At 48.5% G+C, this 25,107-nt stretch overlaps 2 protein-coding genes across 7 annotated transcripts in view; both read right to left on the bottom strand.

Annotated features, from left to right (window-relative positions):
- LOC110507948 (arf-GAP with Rho-GAP domain, ANK repeat and PH domain-containing protein 1) overlaps nucleotides 1-3,659 on the bottom strand; it is a 145,157-nt gene extending 141,498 nt beyond the window's left edge. For all 6 annotated transcript variants that reach the window (XM_090223958.1, XM_090223957.1, XM_090223959.1 and 3 more), the window contains exon 1: nucleotides 3,392-3,659. The gene's annotated coding sequence lies outside the window, so the exon portion shown is untranslated. The remainder of the gene's footprint in view (nucleotides 1-3,391) is intronic.
- Nucleotides 3,660-8,333: 4,674 nt separating this feature from the next.
- LOC118936607 (START domain-containing protein 10) overlaps nucleotides 8,334-25,107 on the bottom strand; it is a 33,673-nt gene continuing 16,899 nt past the window's right edge. The window contains exons 2-6 of the mRNA XM_036965308.2: nucleotides 21,240-21,387; nucleotides 21,034-21,137; nucleotides 12,529-12,646; nucleotides 10,029-10,081; nucleotides 8,334-8,779 (exon numbers count right to left, since the gene is read on the bottom strand). Coding sequence (XP_036821203.1) covers nucleotides 8,567-8,779; nucleotides 10,029-10,081; nucleotides 12,529-12,646; nucleotides 21,034-21,137; nucleotides 21,240-21,387 — 636 coding nt within the window. The 3' untranslated portion in view covers nucleotides 8,334-8,566. The remainder of the gene's footprint in view (nucleotides 8,780-10,028; nucleotides 10,082-12,528; nucleotides 12,647-21,033; nucleotides 21,138-21,239; nucleotides 21,388-25,107) is intronic.

Here is a 25,107-nt window from a genome sequence, read left to right as displayed (position 1 = left end):
CATATCTCAAAATCATTGTCATGTTGTTAATCAAAATTATATCCAAATCTAAATGAAAATGATACAAACCTAAAAAAAAGAAGTAACTTCTATTGCCATTGGCACTTATTTAAATAAAAAGAGAGTCTACATAAAGCCAACAAAGTTGCAGCCTGCTGGTAGGAAATATCCTGATCCTTTCAAATCACCTTACACATGGCCTGTCTGCAACAAACTTGAAACATTGTATTAACTATAAATAGGGTCCAACCCGAAGCTGGTGCTAGCATACTAGCATTTATAACATTTATATAAAATATTAAGTGCCCTCAGGTTTTGTGTGCCAATGAGCTCGGGACAGACAAAGCAAGGGACGATAAGTAATCCGGTAGGCCTATTTGATGACGTTTCCACTGGATCAGAGCATGGCATGTTTCCATTTCATTTAGAGTGGTTAACGAAAGGGAGATTTTTCAAATACATTGAGGAACTACTGTCATTCTGGGCCGCGGTTTTTGTGGGGCGATAGGTAACAGTGCTTTGCGGGAGGCAGTTGTTGATGTGTTCAGAGGGTTTGAGCCTAGGTTGGGGCGAGGAGAGGGACGGAAGCAACACCGTTACACTAGCCCCACCCCATCACTCAAGGAGCGCATTTGTTGTTCTTCAACCACGAGACACATGTCTTCAGTCTGCATGGTCAATGCAGCACATGCAACAATGTTGATGACATCAATGATGTTTTCACTTTGCTTCTTAATATACATCCACTAGCGTTCTATAATTACACTATTAGTTTGCGTTTTTTTACAACTGCAAACAGCTAGTTTGTCTTTTCTTAGCAAGTTGGTCCTAAATCGTGTTAGCCGCTAATGCTAACCTGCTACTTAGCTACCTAATAAATGTACTGAGTCAGAGCAAACGTAATTAGCAATACAGCCTGATACTACCAGTGATGGTGTAGACCTAAATCAGCATGTTGTTTGTGCAACAGTATCTTCTAAATCAAAGAGAAAAACGCAAATAATTTATATCTTAGATACAGGAGGTAGCTATGAGAAAACATTTGATGTAGGCAGAGTCTATAGGGTCCCCTAGGAAACACGTATTAACAACTTGGTTACTAACCTGTCACAAAAACTCCTCCCTGGCATTTTAATTTGTTGTTATGTCAAAAAAACACTGTTCAAAGTGCCCACTATTACATTCTAACTAAAAAAAAATGGATTAATCATTAAATTTCCCTGATTCCAACAGTTCACCCAAGTGTTTGCAACATTTGGTTATAATATGGCCTACATTGTTTTCACATATCGTGCAGCCCCTCATGGCAGTGTGGAAATTATCTCAAATGAGTGCAGGAAATGCAGAAATTGATGAAAATGCTGAAAATAATTTTGGGTTGAAGTTTAATTGATCAGAATGGAGAAAGACCCATTGAAATCACTTGTGTGTTGCCACCCTAGGGTCACTCACTACTCATTAAGCAAATGTAGACTTGTATTATTCAAAAACATAAAATACCTAGACATTGTTTTTTATACTGAGATATATTTAGGCAATATCACCTAGCCCTACCACGAGGGCTAGCTTCTGATTCAGGATCTCCTAGCATCTTCCTCTTAGATCTCAGTTTTGCTTTTGACACCGTAGGCCCCAACATCCTCCTGCAGCATCTCAGAGAGCACACTGCTATCTCTCTAACAGCTCTGAAGTGATTCTCCTTCTAACTCTCCAATAGGAAGCAATACATCACTATTGGAGAGACCAGATGAGAGGATTCTACAGTCACATGCGGTATCCCACATGGGTCAGTGCTTGGGCCTATCCTGTTTTTAAATTACATTTGTATTTATTAGGGATCTTCATGGGGTCCAATAACATTCAGGCACTAACATTACATTTAAAAAAACAAAAGATAAAACATTACATCATATAACATTACTACACCACTACAATGCAAAATGTGTAATACCAAATACAACAATATTACAATGTACGGGTGTGTAGAGTGAATGTGCTAGCGCTTGTGTGCGTATGTACATTTGTGTGTGTCTCTTCACAGTCCCTGCTGTGAAGGCGGCAGGGTAGCCTAGTGGACTAGTAACCGGAAGGTTGCAAGTTCAAACCCCCGAGCTGACAAGGTCGTTCTGCCCCTGAACAGGCGGTTAACCCACTGTTCCTAGGCCGTCATTGAAAATAAGAATTTGTTCTTAACTGACTTGCCTAGTTAAATAAAGGTAAAATAAAAAAATAAGGTTTATTTTTGAGCCCAACCCACATCAGCGACCTCATCTCAATCAGCGAGCCACCTAGTATCTCCGCTCCAGCCACTCCCTACAGCTTCAAGTCCCCAAGACACGTGTCCGAACTATGGGGTGCCGAGCCTTTCCCTCGTCTATGGAATGCTTAAAGCCCTATGTTATAGTCGTAGTCCCAATCTATAATGATTTTGGCACCTAGCCCACTAATGCCCTTTTATCTGCCTTGATTTGAAATGGATGTTGTTTTTAATTGTATAGATTTTTTTTCTCAGTAGAGCTTTGAGAGAACTCTAATGAAAAGCACTATACAAATTAAAATGTATTATCATTTTTTGTATTATTTTAACAATAATAATAATAATAATAATAATAGAGAGATACATTTTTATATTGTTCTAATTCTAGACATACAGTTACATAGTATTGTTTAAATATTCCCCATGTAATGTTAATGGGGCGCTAAATACATGGCTCTGCAAAGCACCTGTCAAATCTGCACCTGTAATTTGGACGACAGCGGAACACCGAAAGAGGTGCGCATTAACTCAGTCTATACCAGTAACACAACTCCCATTTCACGCACATCAGATTTGACACACGCACGGAAATAACTTGTTAATATTGTAAATCATTGATTTATTATCCTGTAAAATGAGCGGACGTGAGCCCTGTGATCCTCATTGATTTGTTATCCTGTAAAATGAGCGGACGTGAGCCCTGAGATCCGATAAGAATAGAGAAAACAGAAACCCTCTGGGATAAACAACCGTGTCAGCGTTCCATAATAACGGAGACGTGGGTCCTCGCTTCTAGGTCGTTTAAACTATAGCCTAAATCTACCACAAAAGAAGGAAAACGGTTCTAGGCGTTTATAATTTTATTTTATCCACGACGAAACGCTAAAGGCGGTCATTTTAATACATGAACTAACAGCAACTGCCCGTTTACCAACCTACAGGTTGCTCTAATAACATAGCTAGATTGTTGACAATCACACCCGAGTCTAGGCTATTATGCCTTTGCAACTACACTTGAAAGTGCAGAGGAATTCTTTACAAATTCACCTCATTACAAAATCTGTGTTGGTCCTTTCTTTCTTTGCTCTGACGTTTTTCAATCATAAACTCTCCAGAAATTTTCAAAATATTTACCTTTTCTGTGTTTTGAACCGTTTCCCTGCTGACTGGAGTTGAGGTTTTGTGGTATTTGAGGATATTTCAGGGCGAGTTCGCCAATGTCTTTTTCTCACGCTTCGAAAGCACCAGCAGCAAATACACAAATCCACCGAAAACTTCCGCCGCGGTCACGTGACTGATTACAATTAAAAAGGAGCACAGTCAGGTTTTCAGCGAGTCAACTTTTCAACCTTTGAAGGCTATATGTGACACACACAGACAGACACATATTCTAGTAAACATAGACAGGGAACCAGTTCCACACAAATGTACGATTTGGAGATGAATGGCAGGCTAACAATTTATTTCTGGACATACTAATCCTGGACATTAGTAGCAACATTTGTATGGGGACAATTCGGTCAGGTGCTTTGCAACCGTAGCCATTCTGACTAAAATGATCGTTCCATTCTGCGTGGAAACATAAAATAACAACACTGGACATTGTATTCACATACATATTTCTGAGTGATTCTAGGACGGTGTGTAGTGTCGTTTACAACCACAGGAAGGCGACAAGTGACTGCTGTAGTGTTGAGGTGGAGAGGCTACAGCTTCTTTTACTGGCGCTGAAAATTAGGCCTATGCCTGCAGTCAGAGTCGTTCTGTCCTAACAACTCTGCCGGAGACCAATATATATCGGCCTACGTTATTTGTTTGAATACATATGGATTTCCTCATCTGCAGGCGACTTCTACTCAGGCTAGTTGAGTAGGCCTATATATCACACAAATCCAATCCCTTAGGACCAAGGCTAATATGGTTTATGGGATTGTATTGCCCTGAAAGTGGCATAGGTCTATTTGATTTTTTTCCCACAAAGAAATTCAGCATGAGATGATTAGGCTACACAATAAAGAAGTTGGATGCAGATTATAAATGAACTTTATTGTCCTAGGGGAAACATGGTCTATGTAGGACACAGTGCTGCAGAATAAAGACTGTACATTATAAACCTATGTCCCTCCTTTTCCATTGTCTCGCAGCTGTGTGGAGGTATCGGCATAGCCTGTAGCGGAGAGGGGTGGAGGAGAGGAGAGGAGAGGAGAGGGGTGGAGGTATCGGCATAGCCTGTAGCGTGGAGGGGGGAGGGGTGGAGGTATCGGCATAGCCTGTAACTGAGAGGGGTGGAGGAGAGGAGGGGAGGGGTGGAGGAGAGGAGAGGAGAGGAGGGGTGGAGGAGAGGAGGGGAGGAGAGGAGAGGAGGAGAGGGGTGGAGGTATCGGCATAGCCTGTAGCGTGGAGGGGGGAGGGGTGGAGGTATCGGCATAGCCTGTAACTGAGAGGGGTGGAGGAGAGGAGGGGAGGGGTGGAGGAGAGGAGAGGAGAGGAGGGGTGGAGGAGAGGAGGGGAGGAGTGGAGGAGAGGAGAGGAGGAGAGGAGAGGGGTGGAGGTATCGGCATAGCCTGTAGCGTGGAGGGGGGAGGGGGGAGGGGTGGAGGTATCGGCATAGCCTGTAACGGAGAGGGGTGGAGGAGAGGAGGGGAAGGGTGGAGGAGAGGAGAGGAGAGGAGAGGAGAGGAGGGGTGGAGGAGAGGAGGGGAGGAGTGGAGGAGAGGAGAGGAGGAGAGGAGAGGGGTGGAGGTATCGGCATAGCCTGTAACTGAGCGGGGTGGAGGAGATGAGGGGAGGGGTGGAGGAGATGAGGGGAGAGGAGGGGTGGAGGAGAGGAGGGGAGGAGTGGAGGAGAGGAGAGGAGGAGAGGAGAGGGGTGGAGGTATCGGCATAGCCTGTAGCGTGGAGGGGGGAGGGGTGGAAGTATCGGCATAGCCTGTAACGGAGAGGGGTGGAGGAGAGGAGGGGAGGGGTGGAGGAGAGGAGAGGAGAGGAGGGGTGGAGGAGAGGAGGGGAGGAGTGGAAGAGAGGAGAGGAGGAGAGGAGAGGGGTGGAGGTATCGGCATAGCCTGTAACTGAGAGGGGTGGAGGAGAGGAGGGGAGGGGTGGAGGAGAGGAGAGGAGAGGAGGGGTGGAGGAGAGGAGGGGAGGAGTGGAGGAGAGGAGAGGAGGAGAGGAGAGGGGTGGAGGTATCGGCATAGCCTGTAGCGTGGAGGGGGGAGGGGTGGAGGTATCGGCATAGCCTGTAACGGAGAGGGGTGGAGGAGAGGAGGGGAGGGGTGGAGGAGAGGAGAGGAGAGGAGGGGAGGAGGAGAGGAGGGGAGGAGTGGAGGAGAGGAGAGGAGGGGTGGAGGAGAGGAGGGGAGGAGTGGAGGAGAGGAGGGGAGGAGAGGAGAGGAGGGGAGGGGTGGAGGAGAGGAGGGGAGGGGTGGAGGAGAGGAGAGGAGGGGTGGAGGAGAGGAGGGGAGGAGTGGAGGAGAGGAGGGGAGGGGTGGAGGAGAGGAGGGGAGGGGTGGAGGAGAGGAGAGGAGAGGAGGGGTGGAGGAGAGGAGGGGAGGAGAGGAGGGGAGGAGAGGAGAGGAGGAGAGGGGTGGAGGTATCGGCATAGCCTGTAGCCTGTAGCGGAGAGGGGTGGAGGAGAGGAGAGGAGGAGAGGGGTGGAGGAGAGGAGAGGAGGAGAGGGGTGGAGGAGAGGAGAGGAGGAGAGGGGTGGAGGAGAGGAAGAGGAGGGGAGGAATGGAGGAGAGGAGAGGAGGAGAGGGGTGGAGGTATCGGCATAGCCTGTAGCGGAGAGGGGTGGAGGAGAGGAGGAGAGGGGTGGAGGTATCGGCATAGCCTGTAGCGGAGAGGGGTGGAGGAGAGGAGAGGAGGAGGGGAGAAGGAGAGGAGATGGGGAAGACAGGAAAGACAGTGACTCACCCCTGGTCTAGCATCCATGGTGGGGTCGATCAGAGGGTGGCAGGGAGACAGGCCTTCATGCGCAGTGTGTAGCCTTTTAAACTGAGACAGTGGTACAGACACACAATTTGGGTTCATTATATAAAGAATGTGGGGTTCCAGGTCGTAGTTGCCTGATGACTAACCCTGAATTTAATTTCACTGCTCTATCAGTCGCTACATACATTGTCTGAATCTGCCATCCTAGAAGACATTTGTGAGACTTAATTTCAAAATGAGGGGCGTTGTATAAAACTAATTATTCAGCGATTGGATCGTCTCTAACAAATCTAACCATTGAAAACATATACGTTGCTTATGTCATGTAGGCCAGCTCTTGCCCAACCCATTGGTTTGTGGGACCAATCAGAACAGTCAGAATGTGTTTGCGTTCTATAACTTATAGGGGAGGGAGACAAATCCAGACTCATTGTGGAGAAGAAACATCAGTTTGGCCAGTGATGTGGACAGGTAGCCAGGCAACAGGTCATCGTTTGCCTTATTTACAGTGCTGGACAAAACAAAACAAAAATTGACACACTTTTAAAAAACACGAGGCTTAAACTGGGTTTTAGACTAGGCCCTTGTCTTGGGCAAGATTAAGGGAAAGATGAATGGAGCAAAGTACAGAGATTTCACTGATGAAAACCTGCTCCAGAGAGCACAGAACCTCAGACTGGGATGAAGGTTCACCTTCCAACAGGACAACAACCCTAAGCACACAGCCAAGACAACACAGGATTGGCTTCGGGACAAGTCTCTGAATGGCCTTGAGTGGCCCAGCCAGAGCCCGGACTTGAACCCGATCGAACATCTTTGGAGACCTGAAAATAGCTGTGCAGCGATGCTCCGCATCCAACCTGACAGAGCATGAGAGGATCTGCAGAGAGGAATGGGGGAAACTCCCCAAATACAGGTGTGCCAAGCTTGTAGCATACCATAAGAACATTTGAGGCTGTATTCACTGCCAAAAGGTGCTTCAGCAAAGGACTGAATAAAGTGTCAGAATACTTCTGTAAATGTCATGTTTTTAAAAAATATATATACATTTGCAAAGATTTCTAAAAAGCTGTTTTTGCTTTGTCATTATGGGGTATCGTGTGTAGATGAGGGTGGGAAAATGATTTCATCCATTTTAGAATGAGGCTGTAACGTAACAAAAAGTGGAAAAAGTCAAGGGGTCTGAATACTTTCCGAATGCACTGTAGGAGAAGTTATGGACGTGCAGACAAAACGAATACGCCCCGGTAGTCTTTTCCCGACTGAAAACAAATGTAACAGAAATGACCCTGCGTGGATACATGGATTATGTGGGCAGCGCTACAGCTTTATTTGATGTAACTGAGTTTACTGTATATGAATGAGAAGTGTGTGTGTGTGTGTGTGTGTGTGTGTGTGTGTGTGTGTGTGTGTGTGTGTGTGTGTGTGTATAGGTGCTTCACTAAACCTACTCGTCTCTTACTATAGGGCAAGATTTAGCCCTGTGGCAGTTCAAAGAACAATCATGTCCCTTCAGAGTCGCCTGTCCCAGAAGTCCCATGGTAACCCAACGTAATTACTTTAAGTATGTGATTCATTGTAAACTACCAAACCATGTCTGTGTTTTGAGAAATAGGGCCTAAAACGAGGGAGAAGTGCAATGATTTGGCCCGTTACCATTTCAGGCCCCAACTCCTCCTCAAGCACTTCCCTTAGCCTGTAGGGCTATTGCTATCTGCAAAGACTGGATTGATGTGTGTTTGTGAGAGAGAGAGACCGTTTTGGTTAGAATTAATCCTCTGAGAGACTAGAGCTCTGGTGCTTATGTCCCCCCCTCCCTGTGCCAATGAAGGAGAGGTCAAAATCAACATCTGAGCTCTCACTTCCTCCCCATCTCCACTCTCTCCCTCCACCATCCCAGTCTTTCCCTGGTGTTAAGTTGAGTGGGGAGTTGCCATGCCAACCCAGAGTGGGGATCCCTGTTCCGAACTAGGCCACACAGCAGTAGCGGCATTAAACAGTGTGTACGTGTATGTGTGTGTGTGTGTGTGTGTGTGTGTGATGGATTCAGACCAGAACAATATGTTAAATCAGGTCAATCATTTGTCAGACCTCATTTAGCGCACACACACACACACACACACACTTTAAGAAAGACTCGGATCACAAATGAAATATGAAAACCTTTGTAGGAATCTGTATTTAAGATTGAACTCTACATACATTCATACATCTGTAGTGTTGAGGAACAGAGAGCGGACCGGTGTGTGTGTGTTCAGGATTCTTTACAGGAGACAGCCAATGTGATCCAGAGACACATGTTATAATGAACAATAAGGGCAGTGATTCAGGACAAAGAGACTGACTGGAGAGGAAAAACAGAGTGTGTTATGTGTGATGTTAGTCGCTGTCTCTCTCCTCCCGCGTTTGCATCTCGCTGAGTGTACTCTCGTCAATGTTCTCCAGGCTGTCTGCGTGCTGGATGCTAAGCTCGGACACAGGGATTGTGGGAAGTGTAGTCTGCTCAGGGTAGAGCCAGGGCTTAAAGCCTGGGTTGTGTCTCTGCTTCCACTCTCCGTACTTTAGACACGCCTTACTGATCTTCTTCATCGCCTGCACACACAGACAGAGAGAGGGAGACAGATCTGCATTTAGCCAGGGTTAAAAAGGAACACAAGCAGCAGAGAGCAGATGTGTTGTCTACTGTACCATGTAGTAACCTAGTGAGAGAGAGGGGTCTGCTGTACCATGTAGTAACCTAGTGAGAGAGAGAGAGGGGTCTGCTGTACCATGTAATAAACAAGAGAGAGAGAGGGGTCTGCTGTACCATGTAGTAACCTAGTGAGAGAGGGGTCTGCTTTACCATGTAGTAACCTAGTGTGAGAGAGGGGTCTACTGTACCATGTAGTAACCGAGAGAGAGAGAGGGGTCTGCTCTACCATGTAGTAACCTAGTGAGAGAGAGGGGTCTCCTGTACCATGTAATAAACAAGAGAGAGAGAGGGGTCTGCTCTACCATGTAGTAACCTAGTGAGAGAGAGAGAGATGGTCTGCTGTACCATGTAGTAACCTAGTGAGAGAGAGGGGTCTACTGTACCATGTAGTAACCTAGTGAGAGAGAGGGGTCTCCTGTACCATGTAGTAACCTAGTGAGAGAGAGGGGTCTCCTGTACCATGTAGTAACCGAGAGAGAGAGAGGGGTCTGCTCTACCATGTAGTAACCTAGTGAGAGAGAGGTGTCTCCTGTACCATGTAATAACCAAGAGAGAGAGAGGGGTCTGCTCTACCATGTAGTAACCTAGTGAGAGAGAGGGGTCTCCTGTACCATGTAATAACCGAGAGAGAGAGAGAGGGGTCTGCTCTACCATGTAGCAACCTCTGTTTGAGATCTATATATTTTCATTTTATTTAAACTTATTTAACAGGGCAAGTCAGTTTAGAACAAATTATATTTACAATGACGGCCTACCCTGGTCAAACCTTAACCCGGGTGGGACTCGCAATCACGGCCGGTTGTTATACAGCCTGGAATCGAACCAGGGCCTGTAGTGACGCCTCTAGCATTGAGATGTAGTGCCTTAGACTGGGGCTCTCCCCCATCTTTCCTCATTCCCTTGAGATCCCATGGCCTATTTCAGCACACACACGTTTCTAGCCCAGGGAAGCATAGGAAGGATCATACATTATACACAGGTGTTCTCCCGTGTGCACTGGGTCCAGACAACCAGACTCTACTGAGACAAGAGGGTAACGCATGCCTGCTCCCCATCTCTCCCCTCGCTCTCCTGGCTTCAGCATTATAATGTGGTGGTGGGAGTGTAATGCTGGGCAGTGTAGGCATAAGCAGTCTGGAATGTACTTACTTTGGGAGCCAGAAAGTGGGAAGACTTGTTAACAACCCACTTGGGTAGTGAACCTGGGAGGGAGAGAGAGATTGATGTTACACCATGTCGTGTCATCCACGGTCAAATCACCCACTGTTAACCGATGTCACACACACGCTCACACCAGAACGGGTGATTTAGAGAGAATTAGATGGAGATATTATCAAGAGCTTTACGATCTTAAAAGAGAGGGAATAACAAAGAAAGAGCAATACAAAGAGAGATGTAGAAAGGGAGAGAGAGTGAGAAAGAGAGAGAGGGAGTGAGAAAGAGAGAGGGAGTGAGAATGAGAGAGAGGGAGTGAGAAAGAGAGAGAGAGAGTGAGAAAGAGAGAGAGAGGGAGTGAGAAAGAGAGAGTGAGAAAGAGAGAGATGGAGTGAGAAAGAGAGAGAGGGAGTGAGAAAGAGAGAGAGGGAGTGAGAAAGAGAGAGAGGGAGTGAGAAAGAGAGAGAGGGAGTGAGAAAGAGAGAGGGAGTGAGAAAGAGAGAGAGAGAGGGGAGGGAGGGGAGAGAGAGGGAGAGGGGAGGGAGGTTAGAGAGAGTGAGGAGAGGGAGGGAGAGCGAGAGAGAGAGAGAGAGAGAGGGAGGGAGGGAGGGAGGGAGGGAGGGAGGGAGGGAGGGAGGGAGAAAAAGAGAGAGGGAGAAAGAGAAAAAGAGTAGGAGAGAGAAATGAGAGGGACAGACCCTGACCTCCAGATCCATAGTTACTATGGCGATAGCTGTAGAAAGAAGGTCCTGAGTATGAATCATTCATTAACTCTCCAAGCACATTAACCACCAGGTGGTTGCTGAGGGGAGGACAGCTCATAATAAATCCTGGAATGGTATCAAACATGACATTTCCATGGACTCCATTCCAGACATCAATTATGAGCCATCCTCCCCTCAGCAGCCTCCACTGATATACAGTGGGGCAAAAAAGTATTTAGTCAGCCACCAATTGTGCAAGTTCTCCCACTTAAAAAGATGAGAGAGGCCTGTAATGTTCACCATAGGTACACTTCAACTATGACAGACAAAATGAGAAAAACATTTCCAGAAAATCACATTGTAGGATTTTTAATTATTTTTTTTGCAAATTATGGTGGAAAATAAGTATTTGGTCAATAACAAAAGTTTATTTCAATACTTTGTTATATACCCTTTGTTGGCAATGACAGAGGTCAAACGTTTTCTGTAAGTCTTCACAAGGTTTTCACACACTGTTGCTGGTATTTTGGCCCATTCCTCCATGCAGATCTCCTCTAGAACAGTGATGTTTTGGGGCTGTTGCTGGGCAACACGGACTTTCAACTCCCTCCAAAGATTTTCTATGGGGTTGAGATCTGGAGACTGGCTAGGCCACTCCAGGACCTTGAAATGCTTCTTACGAAGCCACTCCTTCGTTGCCCGGGCGGTGTGTTTGGGATCATTGTCATGCTGAAAGACCCATCCACTTTTCATCTTCAATGCCCTTGCTGATGGAAGGAGGTTTTCACTCAAAATCTCACGATACATGGCCCCATTCATTCTTTCCTTTACACGGATCAGTCGTCCTGGTCCCTTTGCAGAAAAACAGCCCCAAAGCATGATGTTTCCAACCCCATGCTTCACAGTAGGTATGGTGTTCTTTGGATGCAACTCAGCATTCTTTGTCCTCCAAACACGACGAGTTGAGTTTTTACCAAAAAGTTGTATTTTGGTTTCATCTGACCATATGACATTCTTCTTCTGGATCATCCAAATGCTCTCTAGCAAACTTCAGACGGGCCTGGACATGTACTGGCTTAAGCAGGGGGACATGTCTGACACTGCAGGATTTGAGTCCCTGGTGGCGTAGTGTGTTACTGATGGTAGGCTTTGTTACTTGGGGTCCCAGCTCTCTGCAGGTCATTCACTAGGTCCCCCCGTGTGGTTCTCGTTCTTGTGATCATTTTGACCCCACGGGGTGAGATCTTGCGTGGAGCCCCAGATCGAGGGAGATTATCAGTGGTCTTGTATGTCTTCCATTTCCTAATAATTGCTCCCACAGTTGATTTCTTCAAACCAAGCTGCTTACCTATTGCAGATTCAGTCTTCCCAGCCTGGTGCAGGTCTACAATTTTGTTTCTGGTGTCCTTTGACAGCTCTTTGGTCTTGGCCATAGTGGAGTTTGGAGTGTGACTGTTTGAGGTTGTGGACAGGTGTCTTTTATACTGATAACAAGTTCAAACAGGTGCCATTAATACAGGTAATGAGTGGAGGACAGAGGAGCCTCTTAAAGAAGAAGTTACAGGTCTGTGAGAGCCAGAAATCTTGCTTGTTTGTAGGTGACCAAATACTTATTTTCCACCATAATTTGCAAATAAATTCATTAAAAATCCTACAATGTGATTTTCAGGATTTTTTTTCCCTCATTTTGTCTGTCATAGTTGAATTACAGGCCTCTCTCATATTTTTAAGTGGGAGAACTTGCACAATTGGTGGCTGACTTTTTGCCCCACTGTATATGTGTGTATTACCTTTTGGATCCACATGTGCCAGGTAGGTAAGAGTGCAGTGGTCCGGTCCATGGCTCTGGATCAGGTAGCCAGTCTGGATGGACACCGCTCGTACCATGTCCTTCTTAGGGGGGTATTTCTACAGGAATACACAGTGGAACAGCCCTAGTTAGCACAGAACCCTCCATCTGAGGAAATGGTCTCAACCACTGACAGTTCAACTGCTGTACAGTTGAATCCAGTTATCTGGGTTTGTTCTGCATGAGTGCAGTGCACGGCCAGAACATTCAACCAAAATGTATTTAAATAAAATGATGAGCTGCCCTGCACTTCAAAGTTTAAATTCAAAACATGACAGTCACTTATCAGGAGTTTACTGCCCGAAGTAATATTGTGGAGGGGTAAAGTGACAGTATGGATTCTCACTCAGTTAACTATCCTAGTTCCGCTCTGGATCTGTCAGTTCCTGACGCTGACCCTGCCCTGCCCAATAACAGTCAACTCTTATACACTCCTCTCGCTAAACTCAATGTGTTTGTCTGGATGCAGGTTTGTCTGAGTGTTTGTCTGGATGCAGGTTTGTCTAGTTTAGGTGTAGGTTTGTCTGAGTGTGTGTGTTTGTCTGAGTGTGTGTGTTTGTCTGAGTGTGTGTGTTTGTCTGAGAGTGTGTGTTTGTCTGAGAGTGTGTGTTTGTCTGAGAGTGTGTGTTTGTCTGAGAGTGTGTGTTTGTCTGAGAGTGTGTGTTTGTCTGAGAGTGTGTGTTTGTCTGAGAGTGTGTGTTTGTCTGAGAGTGTGTGTTTGTCTGAGTGTGTGTTTGTCTGAGTGTGTGTTTGTCTGAGTGTGTGTTTGTCTGAGTGTGTGTGTTTGTCTGGATGTTTGTCTGAGTGTGTGTGTTTGTCTGAGTGTGTGTGTTTGTCTGAGTGTGTGTGTTTGTCTGAGTGTGTGTGTTTGTTTGTCTGAGTGTGTGTGTTTGTTTGTCTGAGTGTGTGTGTTTGTCTGAGTGTGTGTGTTTGTCTGAGTGTTTGAGTGTGGAAAGCAGAAGCTTACAACAGCACTCGTCACAGGAGAGGTCAACTTAACATTGATCACTCAGAGAGAGAGAAATAAGAAGAGAGGTCTGATTCCAAACCAAGCCCTTATCTCCTTCCTCCCTGCTGTAGGTGACTAGTCTTGTAAGGTCTCATTGAACAGGAGAAGGGAGAGCAGTATTACAAAGGCTCCTCCAATAAGCTAAAGTTGAGGTTCTTCTCCACTTCTCAAAGATCCTCGAGGACAAATCGTGAAGGGCAGAGTCACTGTACTGCGAGTGTTGAGTGACCTAACCCTGAGCTACCACTGCCCTATCCAACACACAGGCTTTATCCAGCGTTAGCAGTGGCACGGACCGATAAAGCTTTATTGAAATGCCAGAGGATTAAGTCAACTAATACACCCACAGTCTTACTAAAGTGAGCAAATACTCCACTTACTGTAAACACACATGACCCACCTTTATCAAACTGTACTTATGTACACACACACACACACACAAACTAAAGATACCCCAAGACATGTCCATTTACATAGAGTGAACAGTCCTACTGAAGCATTTGTTTCCCACTGAGGTCAAGGGAAACTATTCTGCAGGTCTGTTCTCTCCCTTCTGTTTCTACCTACAGAGCGTTGAACAACCAGTTGGTTATCCACTGAGCCTATCCCAGACTCCAACCTGGTTCCTGGAGACATTGTCTAGGGCAACTGATTCTAATAATTAGCTGCTTGATAAGCTGAATCGGGTTGGTTGCAACTGGGGTTTGGAGTGAACCTATAGAGGGGTAGTTCTACAAGAACAGGGTTGGAGAGCCATGGGCCAGGTGGTATAGTTCAGGAACAGGGTTGGAGTGAACCTATAGAGGGGTAGTTCTACAGGAACAGGGTTGGAGAGCCATGGGCCAGGTGGTAGAGTAAAGGAACAGGGTTGGAGAGCCATGGGCCAGGTGGTATAGTTCAGGAACAGGGTTGGAGTGAACCTATAGAGGGGTAGTTCTACAAGAACAGGGTTGGAGAGCCATGGGCCAGGTGGTATAGTTCAGGAACAGGGTTGGAGTGAACCTATAGAGGGGTAGTTCTACAGGAACAGGGTTGGAGAGCCATGGGCCAGGTGGTATACTACAGGAACAGGGTTGGAGAGCCATGGGCCAGGTGGTATAGTACAGGAACAGGGTTGGAGTGAACCTATAGAGTGGTAGTTCTACAGGAACAGGGTTGGAGAGCCATGGGCCAGGTGGTAGAGTAAAGGAACAGGGTTGGAGAGCCATGGGCCAGGTGGTATAGTTCAGGAACAGGGTTGGAGTGAACCTATAGAGGGGTAGTTCTACAGGAACAGGGTTGGAGAGCCATGGGCCAGGTGGTATAGTTCAGGAACAGGGTTGGAGTGAACCTATAGAGGGGTAGTTCTACAGGAACAGGGTTGGAGAGCCATGGGCCAGGTGGTAGAGTAAAGGAACAGGGTTGGAGAGCCATGGGCCAGGTGGTATACTACAGGAACAGGGTTGGAGAGCCATGGGCCAGGTGGTATAGTACAGGAACAGGGTTGGAGTGAACCTATAGAGTGGTAGTTCTACAGGAACAGGGTTGGAGAGCCATGGGCCAGGTGGTAGAGTAAAGGAACAGGGTTGGAGAGCCATGGGCCAGGTGGTATAGTTCAGGAACAGGGTTGGAGTGAACCTATAGAGGGGTAGTTCTACAGGAACAGGGTTGGAGAGCCATGGGCCAGGTGGTATAGTTCAGGAACAGGGTTGGAGTGAACCTATAGAGGGGTAGTTCTACAGGAACAGGGTTGGAGAGCCATGGGCCAGGTGGTATAGTTCAGGAACAGGGTTGGAGTGAACCTATAGAGGGGTAGTTCTACAGGAAAAGGGTTGGAGAGCCATGGGCCAGATGTTATACTACAGGAACAGGGTTGGAGAGCCATGGGCCAGGTGGTATAGTACAGGAACAGGGTTGGAGAGCCATGGGCCAGGTGGTAGAGTATAGGAACAGGGTTGGAGTGAACCTAGAGGGGTAGTTCTACAGGAACAGGGTTGGAGAGCCATGGGCCAGGTGGTAGAGTACAGGAACAGGGTTGGAGAGCCATGGGCCAGGTGATAGAGTACAGGAACAGGGTTGGAGAGCCATGGGCCAGGTGGTAGAGTAAAGGAACAGGGTTGGAGAGCCATGGGCCAGGTGGTATAGTTCAGGAACAGGGTTGGAGTGAACCTATAGAGGGGTAGTTCTACAGGAACAGGGTTGGAGAGCCATGGGCCAGGTGGTATAGTTCAGGAACAGGGTTGGAGTGAACCTATAGAGGGGTAGTTCTACAGGAACAGGGTTGGAGAGCCATGGGCCAGGTGGTAGAGTAAAGGAACAGGGTTGGAGAGCCATGGGCCAGGTGGTATACTACAGGAACAGGGTTGGAGAGCCATGGGCCAGGTGGTATAGTACAGGAACAGGGTTGGAGTGAACCTATAGAGTGGTAGTTCTACAGGAACAGGGTTGGAGAGCCATGGGCCAGGTGGTAGAGTAAAGGAACAGGGTTGGAGAGCCATGGGCCAGGTGGTATAGTTCAGGAACAGGGTTGGAGTGAACCTATAGAGGGGTAGTTCTACAGGAACAGGGTTGGAGAGCCATGGGCCAGGTGGTATAGTTCAGGAACAGGGTTGGAGTGAACCTATAGAGGGGTAGTTCTACAGGAACAGGGTTGGAGAGCCATGGGCCAGGTGGTATAGTTCAGGAACAGGGTTGGAGTGAACCTATAGAGGGGTAGTTCTACAGGAAAAGGGTTGGAGAGCCATGGGCCAGATGTTATACTACAGGAACAGGGTTGGAGAGCCATGGGCCAGGTGGTATAGTACAGGAACAGGGTTGGAGAGCCATGGGCCAGGTGGTAGAGTATAGGAACAGGGTTGGAGTGAACCTAGAGGGGTAGTTCTACAGGAACAGGGTTGGAGAGCCATGGGCCAGGTGGTAGAGTACAGGAACAGGGTTGGAGAGCCATGGGCCAGGTGATAGAGTACAGGAACAGGGTTGGATAGCCATGGGCCAGGTGGTAGAGTACAGGAACAGGGTTGGAGAGCCATGGGCCAGGTGGTTTAGTACAGGAAAAGGGTTGGAGAGCCATGGGCCAGGTGGTATAGTATAGGAAAAGGGTTGGAGTGAACCTAGAGGGGTAGTTCTACAGGAACAGGGTTGGAGAGCCATGGGCCAGGTGGTAGAGTACAGGAACAGGTTTGGAGAGCCATGGGCCAGGTGGTAGAGTACAGGAACAGGGTTGGAGAGCCATGGGCCAGGTGGTAGAGTACAGGAACAGGGTTGGAGAGCCATGGGCCAGGTGGTATAGTACAGGAAAAGGGTTGGAGAGCCATGGGCCAGGTGGTATAGTATAGGAAAAGGGTTGGAGAGCCATGGGCCAGGTGGTATAGTACAGGAACAGGATTGGAGTGAACCTAGAGGGGTAGTTCTACAGGAACAGGGTTGGAGAGCCATGGGCCAGATGTTATACTACAGGAACAGGGTTGGAGAGCCATGGGCCAGGTGGTAGAGTAAAGGAACAGGGTTGGAGAGCCATGGGCCAGGTGGTATAGTTCAGGAACAGGGTTGGAGTGAACCTATAGAGGGGTAGTTCTACAAGAACAGGGTTGGAGAGCCATGGGCCAGGTGGTATAGTTCAGGAACAGGGTTGGAGTGAACCTATAGAGGGGTAGTTCTACAGGAACAGGGTTGGAGAGCCATGGGCCAGGTGGTATACTACAGGAACAGGGTTGGAGAGCCATGGGCCAGGTGGTATAGTACAGGAACAGGGTTGGAGTGAACCTATAGAGTGGTAGTTCTACAGGAACAGGGTTGGAGAGCCATGGGCCAGGTGGTAGAGTAAAGGAACAGGGTTGGAGAGCCATGGGCCAGGTGGTATAGTTCAGGAACAGGGTTGGAGTGAACCTATAGAGGGGTAGTTCTACAGGAACAGGGTTGGAGAGCCATGGGCCAGGTGGTATAGTTCAGGAACAGGGTTGGAGTGAACCTATAGAGGGGTAGTTCTACAGGAACAGGGTTGGAGAGCCATGGGCCAGGTGGTAGAGTAAAGGAACAGGGTTGGAGAGCCATGGGCCAGGTGGTATACTACAGGAACAGGGTTGGAGAGCCATGGGCCAGGTGGTATAGTACAGGAACAGGGTTGGAGTGAACCTATAGAGTGGTAGTTCTACAGGAACAGGGTTGGAGAGCCATGGGCCAGGTGGTAGAGTAAAGGAACAGGGTTGGAGAGCCATGGGCCAGGTGGTATAGTTCAGGAACAGGGTTGGAGTGAACCTATAGAGGGGTAGTTCTACAGGAACAGGGTTGGAGAGCCATGGGCCAGGTGGTATAGTTCAGGAACAGGGTTGGAGTGAACCTATAGAGGGGTAGTTCTACAGGAACAGGGTTGGAGAGCCATGGGCCAGGTGGTATAGTTCAGGAACAGGGTTGGAGTGAACCTATAGAGGGGTAGTTCTACAGGAAAAGGGTTGGAGAGCCATGGGCCAGATGTTATACTACAGGAACAGGGTTGGAGAGCCATGGGCCAGGTGGTATAGTACAGGAACAGGGTTGGAGAGCCATGGGCCAGGTGGTAGAGTATAGGAACAGGGTTGGAGTGAACCTAGAGGGGTAGTTCTACAGGAACAGGGTTGGAGAGCCATGGGCCAGGTGGTAGAGTACAGGAACAGGGTTGGAGAGCCATGGGCCAGGTGATAGAGTACAGGAACAGGGTTGGAGAGCCATGGGCCAGGTGGTAGAGTACAGGAACAGGGTTGGAGAGCCATGGGCCAGGTGGTTTAGTACAGGAAAAGGGTTGGAGAGCCATGGGCCAGGTGGTATAGTATAGGAAAAGGGTTGGAGTGAACCTAGAGGGGTAGTTCTACAGGAACAGGGTTGGAGAGCCATGGGCCAGGTGGTAGAGTACAGGAACAGGTTTGGAGAGCCATGGGCCAGGTGGTAGAGTACAGGAACAGGGTTGGAGAGCCATGGGCCAGGTGGTAGAGTACAGGAACAGGGTTGGAGAGCCATGGGCCAGGTGGTATAGTACAGGAAAAGGGTTGGAGAGCCATGGGCCAGGTGGTATAGTATAGGAAAAGGGTTGGAGAGCCATGGGCCAGGTGGTATAGTACAGGAACAGGATTGGAGTGAACCTAGAGGGGTAGTTCTACAGGAACAGGGTTGGAGAGCCATGGGCCAGATGTTATACTACAGGAACAGGGTTGGAGAGCCATGGGCCAGGTGGTATAGTACAGGAACAGGGTTGGAGAGCCATGGGCCAGGTGGTAGAGTATAGGAACAGGGTTGGAGTGAACCTAGAGGGGTAGTTCTACAGGAACAGGGTTGGAGAGCCATGGGCCAGGTGGTAGAGTACAGGAACAGGGTTGGAGAGCCATGGGCCAGGTGGTAGAGTACAGGAACAGGGTTGGAGAGCCATGGGCCAGGTGGTAGAGTACAGGAACAGGGTTGGAGAGCCATGGGCCAGGTGGTATAGTACAGGAAAAGGGTTGGAGAGCCATGGGCCAGGTGGTATAGTATAGGAAAAGGGTTGGAGAGCCATGGGCCAGGTGGTATAGTACAGGAACAGGGTTGGAGTGAACCTAGAGGGGTAGTTCTACAGGAACAGGGTTGGAGAGCCATGGGCCAGGTGGTAGAGTACAGGAACAGGGTTGGAGAGCCATGTGCCAGGTGGTATACTACAGGAACAGGGTTGGAGAGCCATGGGCCAGGTGGTAGAGTACAGGAACAGGGTTGGAGAGCCATGTGCCAGGTGGTATACTACAGGAACAGGGTTGGAGAGCCATGGGCCAGGTGGTAGAGTACAGGAACAGGGTTGGAGAGCCATGGGCCAGGTGGTAGAGTACAGGAACAGGGTTGAAGAGCCATGGGCCAGGTGGTAGAGTACAGGAACAGGGTTGGAGAGCCATGGGCCAGGTGGTATAGTACAGGAAAAGGGTTGGAGAGCCATGGGCCAGGTGGTATAGTATAGGAAAAGGGTTGGAGAGCCATGGGCCAGGTGGTATAGTACAGGAACAGGGTTGGAGTGAACCTAGAGGGGTAGTTCTACAGGAACAGGGTTGGAGAGCCATGGGCCAGGTGGTAGAGTACAGGAACAGGGTTGGAGAGCCATGTGCCAGGTGGTATACTACAGGAACAGGGTTGGAGAGCCATGGGCCAGGTGGTAGAGTATAGGAACAGGGTTGGAGAGCCATGGGCCAGGTGGTATACTACAGGAACAGGGTTGGAGAGCCATGGGCCAGGTGGTATACTACAGGAACAGGGTTGGAGAGCCATGGGCCAGGTGGTAGAGTACAGGAACAGGGTTGGAGAGCCATGGGCCAGGTTATACTACAGGAACAGGGTTGGAGAGCCATGGGCCAGGTAGTATACTACAGGAACAGGGTTGGAGAGCCATGGACCAGGTGGTAGAGTATAGGAACAGGGTTGGAGAGCCATGGGCCAGGTGGTATACTACAGGAACAGGGTTGGAGAGCCATGGGCCAGGTGGTAGAGTACAGGAACAGGGTTGGAGAGCCATGGGCCAGGTGGTAGAGTACAGGAACAGGGTTGGAGAGCCATGGGCCAGGTGGTATAGTACAGGAAAAGGGTTGGAGAGCCATGGGCCAGGTGGTATAGTATAGGAAAAGGGTTGGAGAGCCATGGGCCAGGTGGTATAGTACAGGAACAGGGTTGGAGTGAACCTAGAGGGGTAGTTCTACAGGAACAGGGTTGGAGAGCCATGGGCCAGGTGGTAGAGTACAGGAACAGGGTTGGAGAGCCATGTGCCAGGTGGTATACTACAGGAACAGGGTTGGAGAGCCATGGGCCAGGTGGTAGAGTATAGGAACAGGGTTGGAGAGCCATGGGCCAGGTGGTATACTACAGGAACAGGGTTGGAGAGCCATGGGCCAGGTGGTATACTACAGGAACAGGGTTGGAGAGCCATGGGCCAGGTAATAGAGTACAGGAACAGGGTTGGAGAGCCATGGGCCAGGTTATACTACAGGAACAGGGTTGGAGAGCCATGGGCCAGGTGGTATACTACAGGAACAGGGTTGGAGAGCCATGGGCCAGGTGGTAGAGTATAGGAACAGGGTTGGAGAGCCATGGGCCAGGTGGTATACTACAGGAACAGGGTTGGAGAGCCATGGGCCAGGTAGTAGAGTATAGAAACAGGGTTGGAGAGCCATGGGCCAGGTGGTATACTACAGGAACAGGGTTGGAGAGCCATGGGCCAGGTGTTAGAGTACAGGAACAGGGTTGGAGAGCCATGGGCCAGGTGTTAGAGTACAGGAACAGGGTTGGAGAGCCATGGGCCAGGTGTTAGAGTACAGGAACAGGGTTGGAGAGCCATGGGCCAGGTGTTAGAGTACAGGAACAGGGTTGGAGAGCCATGGGCCAGGTGTTAGAGTACAGGAACAGGGTTGGAGAGCCATGGGCCAGGTGGTAGAGTACAGGGTTCTGGACCAGGATTCTCTCCTTGTACATGTTTATACTTACGGCATGTTTGACAGAGTAGTTGATGATGATGTAATCACTGCCCATGGGCAGCCAGGAGCGCAGCGTGATGACGTCACGGTTCCTCAGCGGCTTGGGACACTTCCCTAGACACAGACGAGGAGGAGCCTCATTAACATACAGACACACACAGCGCCAAGAACGTGTGTGTGTGTGTGTGTGTGTGTGTGTGTATGGATGTGTCGTACAGGAGTAGTAGCCCACGTCTGCGTTAACAGTGAGTTTTCCGATATCGAAGGTTTCGATGACGTTTGCGTCCCATTTCCTCCGGTACTCGATGTCATGAAGAACATCATACATGGTCTCAGCTGGCACGTCCTTACACGCCATCCGACACTGCAGGAGAGACACACGTCAACCATTAGTCGACCAAACACACACACACACACACACACACACACACACACACACACGTCAACCATTAGTCGACCAAACACACACACACACACACACACACGTCAACCAAACACACACTCTAAAATAAATACTGTGCATACACAAACAAAATACACTACCAACTCCTGCTCTCCTTAATACACAGCTGACACCACCCGGATGCCAAATCCCTTCCACTACTGTGTGTGTTTTTACATGAAGAGATGTGGCCAGTAGATACAGATGTGGCCAGTAGGTACAGATGTGGCCAGTAGGTACAGATGTGGCCAGTAGGTACAGATGTGGCCAGTAGGTACAGATGTGGCCAGTAGGTACAGATGTGGCCAGTAGATACAGATCGGGCCAGTAGATACAGATGGGCCAGTAGATAGATGTGTCTCTAGCCTACAGCAACTAAACTGTAAATAACTAACATTTTACAGAGGACAAACACACAGCTACATGAAGGACAGTGTTAGAGAAGAGAGGGCAGAGAGAAGAGAGGGCAGAGAGAAGAGAGGGCAGAGAGAAGAGCAGCGGTTCCCAAACTAGGGGTTGCGACCCCATGTGTTATCAAAATGGGGTCGTGGTAGAATTTCCAAAATCCTGAATTTAAAAATAAATAAATATATATATATATATATATATATATATATATATATATATATATATATATATATATATATATATATATATATATATATATATATATATACACAAATATAAAAGCAATATGTGAGTGTTGGTCTCATGTTTCTTGAGCGGAAATAAAAGAACGCAGAAATGTTCCACACGTACAAAACGTGCTGGGGACAATAAAGGGCCAGCTTAAAATATGCAGTTTTGTCACACAACACAATGCCACAGGTGTCTCAAGTTGAGGGAGTGTGCAATTGGCATACTGACTGCAGGAATGTCCACCAGAGCTGTTGCTAGAGAATTTAATGTTCATTTCCCTACCATAAGCTGCCTCCGTCATTTTAGAGAATTTGGCAGTCTGTCCAACCGGCCTCACAACAGACCACATATAACCACATCAGCCCAGGACCTCCACATCCGACTTCTTCACCTGCGGGATCGTTTGAGACCAGCCACCTGGGCAGACGATGAAACCGAGGAGTATTTGTCTGTAATAAAGCCCTTTTGTGTGGAAAAACTCATTCTGATTGACTGTCCTGGTTCCCCAATGAATAGGCCTGGCTCCCCAGTGGATGGGCCTGGGTCCCAAGTGGATGGGCCTGGCTCCCAAGTGGATGGGCCTATGCCCTCCCAGGCCCACCCATGGCTGCGCCCCTGCCTAGTCATGTGAAATCCATAGATTAGGGCCTAAAGAATTTATTTCAATTGACTGATTTCCTTATATGAACTGTAACTCAGTAAAAATTTTGAAATTGTTGCATTTATATTTTTTGTTCAGTATATATACACACTAATTGATTATAATATCGTCTTTGTCTCTCAAAATCATTGTAATGTGGTTAACCTTAAAAATCTAAGAGAAAATCATATAAATCTAGAAATTAAAATTCAACTAGAGAGAGAGCCCTTAGATGGTGGGAAAATGCCTCACTTGACCGTTGCACTTGAATCATTCCCACGGAGAATGTCTGAGCCCGTTACGCTATGAAACCACACACTATTGACGAGACTTTGATATTACCGGCCACAATATGTTGAAAACAATGTGTGGGGAGGCAGAGGCACAGAAACTCACACCTGGGGCGGCAGGTAGCCGTGGTTAGAGCGTTGGGCTAGTAACCAAAATGTTTCTGGATCAAATCCCAGAGCCGACGAGGTAAAAATCTGTCGTTCTGCTCCTGAGCAAGGCAGTTGAGTTGAGAAAACAATCAGAAATACTGTTAGAATGTTTTTCAATTGACTGCAATAGCCCCAATTAAGAGAGTAAACATTGGCTGTTAATTGCAAAATGGTTGGGGTCATAAGAATTTTCAGATATCAAAATGGAGAGGAGACAGAGAGAGGAGAGGAGAGGAGAGGGAGGGAGGGAGAAGAGAGAAGGGAGGGAGGGGGAGAGAGGAGCGGGAGAAGAGAGAGAGGAGCGGGAGAAGAGAGAGGGAGAGAATCGAGGGGAGAGAGTAGAGTGGAGAGAGAGAGAAGGGAGAGAGGAGAGAGTAGAGAGTAGAGAGAGAAGGGAGAGTAGAGAGGAGAGTAGAGAGAAGGGAGGGAGGGAGAAGAGAGAATGGAGGGAGGGGGAGAGAGGAGCGGGAGAAGAGAGAGGAGGGAGAGAATCGAGGGGAGAGAGAAGGGAGAGAGGGGAGAGAGTAGAGAGTAGACAGAGAAGGGAGAGAGAAGGGAGAGTAGAGAGAGAAGGGAGAGAGTAGAGAGAAGGGAGAGAGTAGAGAGTAGAGAGAAGGGAGAGAGTAGAGAGTAGAGAGAATGGAGAGAGGGGAGAGAGAGTAGAGAGAATGGAGAGAGGGGAGAGAGAGTAGAGAGGGGAGAGAGAGTAGAGAGGGGAGAGAGAGTAGAGAGGGGAGAGAGAGTAGAGAGGGGAGAGAGAGTAGAGAGGGGAGAGAGAGTAGAGAAGGGAGAGTAGAAAGAGAAGGGAGAGTAGAGAGTAGAGAGAAGGGAGAGAGTAGAAAGAGAAGGGAGAGTAGAGAGTAGAGAGAAGGGAGAGAGTAGAGAGAAGGGAGACAGTAGAGAGTAGAGAGAAGGGAGAGGAGAGAGGAGAGAGGAGGGAGTAGAGAGAAGGGAGAGGAGAGAGTAGAGAGAAGGGAGACAGTAGAGAGTAGAGAGAAGGGAGAGGAGAGAGGAGAGAGAAGGGAGAGGAGAGAGAAGGGAGAGGAGAGAGAAGGGAGAGGAGAGAGAAGGGAGAGGAGAGAGTAGAGAGAAAGGAGAGGAGAGAGAAGGGAGAGGAGTAGAGAGAAGGGAGAGGAGTAGAGAGAAGGGAGAGGAGTAGAGAGAAGGGAGAGGAGGAGAGAGTAGAGAGGAGAGAGGAGAGAGAAGGGAGAGAGTAAAGAGTAGAGAGAAGGGAGAGAGTAGAGAGTAGAGAGAAGGGAGAGAGTAGAGAGAAGGGAGAGGAGGGAGTAGAGAGAGGGGAGAGAGAGTAGAGAGTAGAGAGAGGGGAGAGAGAGTAGAGAGGGGAGAGAGAGTAGAGAGGGGAGAGAGAGTAGAGAGGGGAGAGAGAGTAGAGAGGGGAGAGAGAGTAGAGAGGGGAGAGTAGAGAGGGGGGAGAGAGAGTAAAGAGAGGGGAGAGAGAGTAAAGAGAGGGGAGAGAGAGTAAAGAGAGGGGAGAGAGAGTAGAGAGAAGGGAGAGTAGAAAGAGAAGGGAGAGTAGAGAGTAGAGAGAAGGGAGAGGAGAGAGGAGAGAGTAGAGAGAAGGGAGAGGAGAGAGTAGAGAGAGGAGAGAGTAGAGAGAAGGGAGAGGAGAGAGTAGAGAGAAGGGAGAGGAGAGAGTAGAGAGAAGGGAGAGGAGAGAGAAGGGAGAGGAGAGAGAAGGGAGAGGAGAGAGAAGGGAGAGGAGAGAGTAGAGAGAAAGGAGAGGAGAGAGAAGGGAGAGGAGATAGTACAGAGAAGGGAGAGGAGATAGAAGGGAGAGGAGTAGAGAGAAGGGAGAGGAGAGAGAAGGGAGAGGAGAGAGAAGGGAGAAGAGAGAGTAGAGAGAAGGGAGAGGAGAGAGTAGAGAGAAGGGAGAGGAGAGAGTAGAGAGAAGGGAGAGGAGAG

The sequence above is a fragment of the Oncorhynchus mykiss genome, chromosome 27, assembly GCF_057628025.1.
Source record: "Oncorhynchus mykiss isolate SJ-2025 chromosome 27, ASM5762802v1, whole genome shotgun sequence".
Classification (NCBI taxonomy): domain Eukaryota; kingdom Metazoa; phylum Chordata; class Actinopteri; order Salmoniformes; family Salmonidae; genus Oncorhynchus; species Oncorhynchus mykiss.
This window is presented reverse-complemented; position numbering and strand designations above follow the sequence as displayed.